General features: G+C 43.7%; 1 protein-coding gene across 2 annotated transcripts in view; it reads right to left on the bottom strand.

Annotated features, from left to right (window-relative positions):
- Window positions 1-12,178, bottom strand: part of NBR1 (NBR1 autophagy cargo receptor) — a 187,981-nt gene that overhangs the window by 97,058 nt on the left and 78,745 nt on the right. For both annotated transcript variants that reach the window (XM_077459505.1, XM_077459506.1), the window contains exons 5-6: window positions 10,797-10,819; window positions 9,597-9,800 (exon numbers count right to left, since the gene is read on the bottom strand). In XM_077459505.1, the coding sequence (XP_077315631.1) occupies window positions 9,597-9,800; window positions 10,797-10,819 (227 nt within the window). The remainder of the gene's footprint in view (window positions 1-9,596; window positions 9,801-10,796; window positions 10,820-12,178) is intronic.

Here is a 12,178-nt window from a genome sequence, read left to right as displayed (position 1 = left end):
GCGATGCTGCCTGTCCTTTCTTAGGACCCTCTGGCAGAATAAATAAGACCTCAGTCTTACGAATCTGAGCAGTTGCCTTTAAATCGATTTTCACCGCTCTCACCACATCAAGACAATGTAGTGACTTCTCCTCCCTGGAACATGGTTTTGGAAAAACCGATGGCAGGACAATATCTTGGTTCAGGTGAAAACCTGAAAACACTTTGGGCAATAAGTCTGGACGAGGGCGTAACACCACTCTGTCCTCATGAAAAATTAAATATGGCTCTTTAGGAGAAAGAGCAGCCAATTCGAAACCCTCCATGCTGAGAATATAGAAACCAGAAATACAAACTAAGGGAATATGTTGTATCATTTGAAATGGCTGTTTTTGTAACACAGACAAAACTAAATTTAAGTCCCATGGGTTTAAGGGAGGTTTGATGGCCACATCACCCCTTGCATAAAACCTCGGACTAAAGAATGTGTATCAAGTGGTCTCTGAAATGAGACCGATAAAGGCGAGACTTGGCCTTTAATAGTACTCAAGGTCAATTTAATTTCTACCCCTAATTGTAGAACGGAAAGAATTCTACCTGTATCTCCGAGGGTGCCAACCCTTGGATTTACAGCAGGAAACATAAGCCCTCCAGACTCTATAATATACAGTTCTGGAAGCTAGCTTCCTTGCATTAATCAGGGTAGCGATAACTGACCCGGAGAGCCCACGTTTCTTCAGAATGTGGGTTTCAATAGCAAAGCTGTCAAATTTTGAGACCGTAAGGTAGGATGGAATATTGGTCCCTGTGAGAGCAGATCTGGTTGTAGTTGGAGGGACCATGGGCCCTCCACTGCCATCTTTACGATTTCATCATACCATGACCTTCTGGGCCATGCTAGTACCACCAGAATTACCAGCTTTCTTTGCAGCTTGATCCTGCAAAGAAGTCAGGGCAGTAACTGAATAGGGGGATGCATAGATCAGTGAGAACTGATCCCACGGGGTCACAAACGCATCCGTTCCGCATGCGAATGGATCCCTTATTCTGGCCACAAAGTTGACTAACTTCATGTTGAACCTGGACGCTAGAAGAGCTACGTTCGGAGTACCCCATCTTTGGCAAACAGCCCCAAATATGTCGGGGTGAAGAGACCATTCCCCTGGGAATAACTGCTGGCGACTTAAAGAGGGATTTCACTGTAAAAAAAATTATTAAAAGCCAGCAGCTACAAATACTGCAGCTTCTGACTTTTAATAAATGGATGCTCACCTGTCCCAGGATCCAGCAATGTCGGCAGCCGAGGCCGATCGATCGCTCGGCTCTTGGCTGCTGCCGCCGCCATTCTAGGTGAGGGAATCAGGAAGTGAAGCATTGCGGCTTCACTTCCCGGTTCCCTACTGCGCATGCGCAAGTCGAGCAGCGCAATAGGAATGATCCGCGCTGTCTCTGGGACCCGTGTGTGTCCCAGCAGACAGAGCGCCGGGACAGGAAGAGGCATAGACTCCCTAGGTATCTGCACCTCCCTTCCCCCTGAAAGGTGCCAACTGTGACACCGGAGGGGGGGGGGGGGGGGTTCCGATGAGCGGAAGTTCCACTTTAGGGTGGAACCCCACTTTAAGTAGTCCACCTGCCAATCCACTACTCCCGTAATGAAGACTGCCGATAGGCACGGAACATTCTTTTCTGCCCAAGTTATAATATGGTTCACCTCTCTCTGTGCTGAGAGACTCTTGGTGCCCCTTGGTGATTAATATAGGCCAAAGCTGTGGCATTGTCGGATTGGATCCTGACAGGACAATCCTGTAACCTGAAAGTCCAGGCCCTAGAGCCATATGCACTGCCCGAATTTCTAGAATATTAATGGGCAAGGTTCTTTCGGCTCTTGACCACTGTCCCTGGACAGTTGTCTTTTCTAGTACTGCTCCTCAGCCTGAAAGGCTGGTATCTGTCGTTACCACTTTCCAGATAACTGGTCTGAAGAATTTTCCTTTCAGCAGATTCTGAGTTAGTAACCACCAATTGAGGCTTTGTGATGCCTTTGGGGACAGCCGCATTGGCAAGTCTAAAGCTTGAATCGTTTTGTTCCAAGCGGACAGGATACTGTTTTGCAACAGTCTTGAATGGAACTGGGCATAGGGAATTGTTTCGAATGAAGCCACCATGGTTCCTAGTAACCTCGTGCAAAGGTGAATGGACGGATCGCCTTTTGACCTGACCATCCGCACCAGCTCACTTATGGAGATGATCTTTGCCTGAGGCAAGAACACCTTTTCCTGGGCTGTGTCTATGATCAGACCCAAGTATTCCGGTCTTTTTAGCTGTATTAAGGAAGATTTCTCTAGAAGCCAACCCAATCTTTCCAGGTAACTGGTTGTAATGCGCATGCTTTGCTCCAAACGAGCCACCGACTGGTCTATTAGCAATAGATTGTCTAGGTACGCTACGACTGTTATGCCCTGTGCCCTTAACCTGGCTAGAGGTGGGGCCAGCACCTTTGTGAACACCCGGGTGCTGTATCTAGCCTGAAGGACAGGGCTACAAACTGGAAATGCTTCTGTTCTAACTCGAAACACAGAAACTTTTGGTGAGCGGGAAATATAGGGACATGCAGATATGCATCCCTGATGTCGATTGATGCCAGACACTCTCCTCCTAGGACAGAAACGACTGACTCTTACATGAGAGGAATCCCCCTGCACACGCTGCCGTGCCACACACAGACTAAATGAGCTTTGCAGTGAAGACAACAGAGTAAGGTATGTGCATAGACTCCCTCTGGTGGAAAATTAAGGTATGACAAAAAAAATTCCCCTAATAGAAGAATACATAGGTGTTTTTAGTACCTAAGTTTCTTACCTTACCTTATCCCCGCCGCAGGATTTGCTGAATTAACAAACAACCCAACCTTCACCTATCACGGCGGGCTGCGTTTAGCAAACCTTCAAGGACCTGGTCCCTAGATATTGGGGTTTCCAACTCCCTTGGACCTGTAAAGCACCCCACCAGAAAAGTTTTAGGTAATGTAGCAAGACCTAAGCCCTGGATTCCCAGAGTCCAGCCCTACAAATATGAGGCCCCAGGTACCATCCACTTAGGCCTTAGTGGCACTGATGGGTCTGGTCAATGCAGGCTATATAAATCCAGCATGGATCCCTCCTGGAGCTCCTCAGAGCACATCTTCACTTGTGACCAACACCTTAGACACTGGCGAAAAAACTGATGTGCTCCTGAAAGGAGGAGGGGTTATATAGGAAATGAAATTCCTGGACTGGGTATACCAGTGTCCATCACCTGAAAGTGGCCTATAACCCATTAAGTAATTACTTAAGGCTCTGTGTCCCATGATGTATGGTAAAGAAATGTAAAAGGTGTTTGGACTTACATAGGATCCAAAGCATTAAGTAAATTCAGATTAGGTTGTATGAAACAAGTGAGTGAAGACACCGCCACTTAAAAGGGGCTGTAAAGGCATTGTTCAAAATCATTGCCATCCCCTCCACTAGGATAAAATGTACTATACAGCGTATATCTTTTTTTAAAAGGTTTCTTTCTTATAAATACCAAATTTCTCATCGCCGATCCAGTCTCTTTCTCCGATGTATGCACTGTCGAGGGAGGGGCCGAGGTCTCCCTCTGACATCTGCCGGGCAGTCACATGACTGCTGATCGGCAAGGAAAAATAAAGTATTTAGAAAAAGAATTGAAAAAAAATAAATAAAACGACTGTATAGTACATTTTATCCTAGCAGAGGAGCTGGCAGTGATTGTGAGCAGTAATTTTACTACTGCTTAAACCGGTGATAGAAGGGGAGGGGCAGCTCACACACAGGACCTGACAGGGAGAGAGCAGAATGGTGGATGACGGAGTCTCCTAAACTGACCATGGTGTCAGGGCTCAGCAACCATGATTACCATGGTCAGGACACACAAAGGGACACAGGAACTGGCAGGAACAACCAGTTGTTTTGCAGTTTAGAAAAGGAAAAATGACACCACAGAAGCCTTATGCAGTTTATCATGCTTTAAAACGAACAGGATCTTTTTTTTTGGGTAACAAATGCTTTAATGCAGCCAATCCTGTATACAATCAGCTGATTCTTGCTGAATGGTGGGTGTGATTGAACACAATCCTGAAGGGATATTTAGCTTAACCGCATTCATTCTTTAAGAAAATCGGTTTCCATTTTGTGTCTCTCTAACATCCACTTCACAAATATACATGCTCAAGTTTTGCTAATCTAGTTTTGTTTCTCATGTTGCTGTTATCTTCTTTCAGTTGTTTCGTTTCTTGGAAAGCACATGATTTTGAGGAATCACTAGTTTCACTTTTGTTGTAGGCTGTACTTGTATATGATTGGATAATCTGTATGACACGTTCAAAGGGCGGTACTTTCTGAAAGCCCCCTTTAAATATTCACACCAAAGAATAGAGATTAGATTTGCTCGGAGAGACTTTGTTGTTTTGTGTCATTGTCTCAATGGGCTAATCTCCCAGGCCTGTGTGGGTGATTGGACATCACACTTAGACATCAAGGGGTTAAAAAAACACCTCTAGACAATCTACATTCCCTTCAAATCCTAATTAGCATTCAATCCCACCCAGTCACACCTGAAGGAAGAGTTCAAACCTTCCAAGTCCCGCTTCACAGATCACAGCATTATTCAAGATGGAAACCCCTTCATAAACAGCCTGTTCTGAAAGCTAGCTGTGCTGCTGTTACTGGGCAGGACTGAATGGCTCACAATTAGAATTCAATTCTGCCCAGTAAAATATTCCGACCAGAGTGAACAAGTCCCACCCCTCAGATCCCGTTCTCCTAGAACCCTGCTCTCGGTGAAGTGATTCATTTATATATGAAGGAAGGAATAAGACAGGAATGACACAGGAGGCAGGATGACACATTTATACCTTCCACCACCCACATGAAGGCCCAGAAACACCCACAGTAACCCTAGGACCTACCCACATCAACTCCCAGAACTGGTACAAGTGACTCCCAAAGGCCTGCCCTAAAATTACAGAGGCTCAAAGGATCATGGGACATATAGTATGAGGACAGGAAAAAGGAATAAAACAGGAAGTCAGAGAACTTTGAAATTCAACCAGGAGGAGGAGTGGCATCACAGACACAGAAACCTGCTGTATACAGCTAAAGGAGGTAAGTCACACACAAACTGACAGTAGGGTTGTGATTAATTTATATGCACAATGCATCTGTTTTGGGTTGAAAAGGTCGGTCTTTACCAGTTGCCATCCGTGCTATAGCTGAATGACGGCTACAGGCTTACATTGCAAGAAGGGAGTCTATCGACATCCTCACCAGAACCCGCTTCCTGCGCACGGAAGAATCTGTGATGGTTGTGACCCATGGACACAGTCAATCACAGACTGTGGTAAATGGATAATAACGGCGGCCTTTTACCATGTGATCGCTATGTCCAATGACAAGCGATCACAAGTGTAAACAAACTCAGTCATCAGTCGTTGACAGCTCTCCTTCTCACACACAGAGAACGATTGTGAGGGAAGGAGAGTTCTGAGCCAACTTTGAGATAACTATTTGTGCCCATTCGGTGTCAACAGTGCCCATCAGTACTGTTTCATCACTGCTGCCTCATCAGCGTGACCTATCAGTGCAGTACTCATCAGCGGAACGCCATCAGTGCACACCAATGCACATCAGTGTAACTGATCAGTACCACTCATCAGTGCTGCCTCTTTAGTGAAGCCTCATCAGCACCCATCAGTGCCGCTTCATCAGTGGACATCAGTGTAGCCAATCAGTGCATCTCTATAAGTGCTCTGCATACCAGTGCAGCCTCATCAGCGCCAATTAGTGAAACCTCATCAGTTCATATCAGTGCCCATCGGTATAGCCTAATCAGTTCATATCAATGCCCATCAGTATAGCCTAATCAGTTCATATCAGTGCCCATCAGTATAGCCTGATCAGTGCCTATCAGCACCCATCTGTGCAGCCTTAACCACACCCATCTGTGCAGGCCCATCAGCACTCATCGGTGCAGGCTCGCCAGTGTCACCACAGCCCACAGTTGCCACCATGTCTAGCGCAGTGGCATCCAACAGAAACGGCATACCTCTGCAAGAAAGGCCAGGTACTAGTGGGGTGTCAACTCAGCCCCAAAGGGTTAGGACCCATGCCAGCCTTCCATATGCCCTTCAAAACCCTTTATGGCTCCCGCCTAACTCATCCCTTTTTACTGCCCTGCCAGGTGTACATGTGAATATGGAAACTTTTGCCTACATACATTTTTTTCATTTCGTTTTCACAGATTACTATATTCAATTGTGACCCAGTGCAACCACTATGGCCAAAAATTGATATCGAGCAACCCAACATCATATTATACCCCTCCCTATGAAAGGAAAACATTAACAGTGGAGGAGTTCAAGATTTTTTTGGCCCTTACATTCAATATGGGACTGACCAAAAAAAAAAAAAAAGTGAGCTACGCTCATACTCCCCCGCGCCAATTGTTTTTGCCATTACTGCTGAGTAGATTGCCGGGGGGGGGGGGGGGGGTGTTTCCATTACAACGAAAACACCCAGTTCCCTCTCCCCAAAGTGACACAGCATATGAAATTGTAAAAAAAAAAAAAAAAAAAAAAATCGGCCACTTCTGAAAAAACTATTTGGAAAAATATACTTACCAGCAGGCTGGGCCCACAAAAAATCATCTTCAGCAAAAGAGCTGATATGGGGTGAAACTTTACAATTTATGCGACAGAGCCAGGGGTACACCTATGCTTTCCAGGTGGTATGAAGGAAAGGACACCCAGCTGCATCCCCCTGAATGCCCAGAATTAAGTGCAAAAGTTGTTGTTTGGGACCCTATATTCCCACTCCTCGAAAAAGGTTATATCGTCTCTATGTTGATAACTACTATACCAGTTTGCCCCTGTTCCGCTATCTTCCCCGGAAGAAAACTCTAGCATGTGGCTAGAGGCTGTGAGAGATAGTAGGAAGGGCTTTCCTCAAAGGCTAGTTAATACAAAACTAAGAAGAGGGGAGTCAGAGAGTTTGCGGAACAAGGAAATATTGGATATGAAGTGGAAGGACAAAAAGACATCTTCATGCTTTCCTCAATGCACAACACCTGTGTGAAAATCCCCGGAAGGATTCAGAAACCAGAATATGTGCACGATAACAATTTGTTCATGGTGGAGTCAACTTCAACAATCAAATCCTACTTTGCTACAAAGAAGAACTTACCATTGGTATAAGAAAGTATCCATTTATCTTTTGAATTTGGCAACATACAATTCATATGCGATATACCACAAATCCACTGAGAGACCCGTATCCTACCTTAGCTATCAGGAGGAAATCATCAGTGGTATAACGGAACAGCCCACAAAAAAGCATTAGATCAGATGTAAGTAAGACTCCATGAATGCCATTTGTCCCACCCCATGAAAAAGGACAAAAGACGTCAAAAGAAATGCCGGGTGAGTCAGACGAGTCACCACTTATTATTGTCTCCATATATAGTCCTTCTCAACCAGAATGCATAGGTGATTGTTTTCACCGTTACCTTTTAAAATATTAGCGAAGTATGGTAAACATAATTCTCAATTCCTGCCATTTGCCTTCACACTCCTTATGCCTATGCCTGCTCCTGAACTAACTCTGGCCTGTTATTCGACCATGCTTCAGCCTGCCGCCTAAACTGTACATACCTCTGCCTGTCCTGGAACTGACCCTGGCCTGTTTATTGGCAATGCCTCTGCTTGCCATCTGAACTATCAAGCACATTTCTGCCTTCCACCTGAAATGACCTCGGCCGGTTATTTGCCAGGTTTTTGGCCTGCCACTTGGACATGGCTACTGTAGTAGTGGGATTCATGATAACACAGGGGTCTCACATATGTGAGGGGCTTCAGAATAGTTTTTCTGGACGGAGAAAACGCATTTTATGGGATTTTGTAATTCCCAGATTGGGGTCTGGAGACCAGAGGCTTCAAAACAATTTGGGTGGGAGAAGCCTCTACCCCTGTCCCTATTCCTTCCTGACTGAGGCCCTAAGCCCAATATTTACACTTGCTGCTGACTTACTGTCAGCATGCCTCTGCCTGCTGCATAACCTGACTACACCCCGCCTGCTACTTGTAATATGAACCACGTTCCTGCCTACTACCAGGACCAATATTTTGGCTGTGCTGACAATATCTCTGCCTCCTGCCTGTACTGACTATGGACAATATTGCTGCCTGGACAATTCTTTTCACTGTCGTTGACCACGTCCCTGCTTGCTGCCTGGACCAATGCTCTCCTCTGTGGACAACTGCACTACTAAAGCCACAGGTAATCTTTTGTCTACACTTTGCTCAGCAGAATGTATTTTGGGGTATAATTCTTGGTATTTGTATGCTATGTGTTATAAATATGAAGGGCCTTCAAAAATGATAGGTTGTCAGGAAATGAGGATGTGTAATGTATGTCCCTAGAATTTACCCACTGCTGACCGCCATGACGTCCTTGACTTTGTGGGGGTATATCTGAATGATGCCTGCAGCTACAGACATCATTCAGATATTGTCTTTTTCAGCCGGCGATTCCCTACACCATAAGAATGATCCTCGCGGCTTGATCTTTCTTACGGGCGATGAGAGGGGATGCCCCACCCCGTCTCCCGCTGCCCTCCGATGCTTTTACCAATTTACCACTGTGATAGGAGAGTCGGAGAACAGATCCGCCGACCACGGACGTTTACCATCGACATTTTCGGCGGACCAGATGGTCAGTCGCCGGAGTCTCTATGATTGTAGGTCAGGCGCGATGTTATGAGGAGGTCAGGCGCGATGTTATGATATCGCGCCCGGCCTCTGCATTCAAACAAATGGCGCCGCCTCGGCTGAGAGAGAAAAGATTTGGCATAGAGAGAAAAGATTCGACATTATAGAGACAATAGCAAAAAAGATCGAATGTGCCTAACCTAACTCTATTAGTCCAAGATTATTCGACATAGAGAGAAAAAATTTGACATGAAGATTCGACGAAGCAGTCGCCGCGAGTGGACATTTATGGTCAAATGCTCCGCCCTTAGGCTATAGAGGAATTCTAATGTTGGTTAACTAGTAATAATAATTAATAAATATAATTACTACTAGTGTCATACAACATTAGAATTCTACTATAGCTTGTAGGCGGAACATTCGACCGGAAATGTACGATTGCAGCGTCGTACAGTTTAGCTGCTCCGTCGAATCTTCTTAGAACATTCAACAGACACCATAAGCCTTCAATGAAAGATTCAACCTTAATTGTTTCGGATTTTCGGATGAATGCATTTTTTAACAAAACAAAATTAATAAAAATAAATTTCGGGAGTAACTAAATAAATGTATTTTTCGGACGAAAACGGTTTCAGTGTGCACATGTCTAATACAACCCAGACCTACAGCATGCAGTGAACCCACATTTTTAGGCACATAGGAATGCTGTGCTAATATATAGGAAATAAATAGTCAAATATAAAATTACATATTTTACATGAAGCCAAAGGAACACTGTAAACAACTAAACACTACAATGTATATTAAAGTTTCCAGGTAAAACATATGAACATGAATGTACATAATTATGTAATTACCATTATCGCTGTAGAGGTTTCTTCGTTTTGCCTCTCCGGTTCTGCTGATCTAGGTACGAGGGTACACTGTGCCAAGGATCTTTTGACAGCACATACAGCAGTGGCTGTACCTGGCTCTGATGTTTTAATGGACCGGGTGGTTTGAAACTGTTGATTGTTGTCATACACTATCATCTGAAGGATTCCTCCCTGCTTTACCGCACTCTAAATACAGGAAGAAATATTTAGTACATCATGTAAAGTACATCTTAATAAAGTTATAAGTGAAATGTAGGTCATAATAAATAACAATTTGCACAGATATATAAATATAACCAGTATAAATGAATATTCTGGCCAATGAAATGAATGAATGCCCAAACGCTTGATGCACCTGAATGCATCTAAAACGCACCCAAACTCACCAACGCAGCTTTAGGAGCATTTTAACACTGTCAGGAGAAAGGCATTGAGAATAGCCAAGTGTGCATGAGGCCTGATAATGAAGATCTGCCTTAACAATACAGACAGGGTCAAGTATGACAAATACGGCTGTCCAGTGCTCTCATAAACAAAGAGAATTACCTAAGATTAGAGAATCTAAACAAAGTAAGCTGCAATTTGTAAATTATGCTATATTAATGGGGACATGTAACAAAAATAAAAAGCAGACATTATCCCAATTTGACTGCAAAAGTGGAAATACACATGAAGACTCATCCCAACAACACCCTTCGGGTGTTTACGGGGTAACCTAAGGGTTAGCCTGTAAAGTATAACTAAAGGCAAACTTTTTTTTTTTTTTTTAGATGGGGGGGGGGGGGAGGTGGATTAGAAGACCTGCTAGAGTTTTATTGCTGTCTGTGCCCCGATAGGGAGATTCACTCCATTTGTACTGTTTACCATTATCACTGAGAGAAAAGAAAAGAAAATGGTTTTCCACCATAATAGGAATAGAGGGGACATTTTCCAGAGGGGACACGAATTCTGGTGGGCCTGACGACAACCAGGGATTCCCTCACCTAACCTAATCCCTAAACCCCTGCAGTAGTATACGTACTCTACCGAATGCCTAAAGCATTGGTACCAATAGATACCATCTCTGCACCAAAAAGTAACATCCCCTGCTCCAATAGATTATTTTATTATAGAAAATGTAATTGCACAATGAAATTTAGAAAAATTCAATAAAATAAAAACACAGTATTATAATCTGCATACCTTTAAGGCTTCTTCATATTCATCTGTAATGAAACAAAATCATTTCTTAATAAAATGGCTTTATTTGTTTTAAAAGCACACATAATAGTCAGATATACACTGGTTCAGTTTTATAGTTGTAAAGTACAGTGCCTTAAAAAAGTATTCATACCCCTTGGCATTTTCCACATTTTGTCATGTTACAACCAAAAACATAAAATGTATTTTATTGGGATTTTATGTGATAGACCAACAAAGTGGCACATAATTGTGAAGTGGAAGGAAAATGATAAATAGTTTTCAAAATCTTTTACAAATATGTGAAAAGTGTGGCATGGATTTGTATTCAGCCCTGAGTCAATACATTGTAGAACCATCTTTCACTGCAATCACAGCTGCAAGTCTTTTTGGGTATATCTCTGCCAGCTTTGCACATTTAGAGGGTGACATTTTTGCGCATTCTTCTAAAATAGCTCAAGCTCTGTCAGATTGGATGGAGAGCGTCTGTATAGCAATTTTTAAATCTTACCACATATTCTCAATGGGATTTAGGTCTGGACTTTGACTGGGCCATTCTAACACACGAATATGCTTTGATCTAAGCTAGGGGTGCTCAACCTGTTGCCCTCCAGCTGTTGCGGAACTACAAATCCCATGAAGCATTGCAAGGCTTTCAATTACATGCATGACTCCCAAAGACCAAGGTATGGTGGGACTTGTAGTTCTGCAACAGCTGGAGGGCACCACCATGTTTCAAAGTAGGGATGGTGTGTTCAGGGTGATGTACAGTGATAGTTTTCTGCCACACATAACATTTTGTTTTAGGTCACAAAATTAAATTTTGGTCTCATCTGCTCTCTGAAATGATCTGAAAACCTTCTTCCACATGTTTGCTATGTCCCCCACATGGCTTCTCGCAAACTGCAAACAGGACTTCTTATGGCTTTCTTCTTGCTACTCTTCCATAAATGCCAGGTTTGTGGAGTGCACAACTAATAGTTGTCGTGTGGACAGATTCTCCTACCTGAGCTGTGGATTTCTGCCACTCCTTCAGAGTTACCATGGGCCTCTTGGCTACTTCTCTGATGAATGCTCTCCTTACCTGGCCTGTCAGTTTAGGTGGACGGCCATGTCTTTGCAGGTTTGCAGTTGTGCCATACTCTTTCCATTTTCAGATGATGGATGAACAGTGCTCCATGAGCTGTTGGAAGCGGGGGGTATTTTATTTATAACCTAACCCTACTTTAAACGTATCCACAACTTTATTCCTGTGTTTCTTGGCATTCATGATGCTGTTTGTTCACTAAGGTTCTCTAACAAACCTGAGGGTTTCACAGAACAAATTTATTTATACCGAGATTAAATTACACTCAGGTGGGATCTATTTACTAATTCGTTGACTT

The sequence above is a fragment of the Lithobates pipiens genome, unplaced genomic scaffold (genome assembly GCF_037356315.1).
Source record: "Lithobates pipiens isolate NorthernLeopardFrog02 unplaced genomic scaffold, aLitPip1_a1.2 Scaffold_28, whole genome shotgun sequence".
Lineage (NCBI taxonomy): Eukaryota > Metazoa > Chordata > Amphibia > Anura > Ranidae > Lithobates > Lithobates pipiens.
The sequence above is the reverse complement of the archived record's forward strand: the minus strand, read 5'-3'. Positions and strand labels throughout refer to the sequence as shown.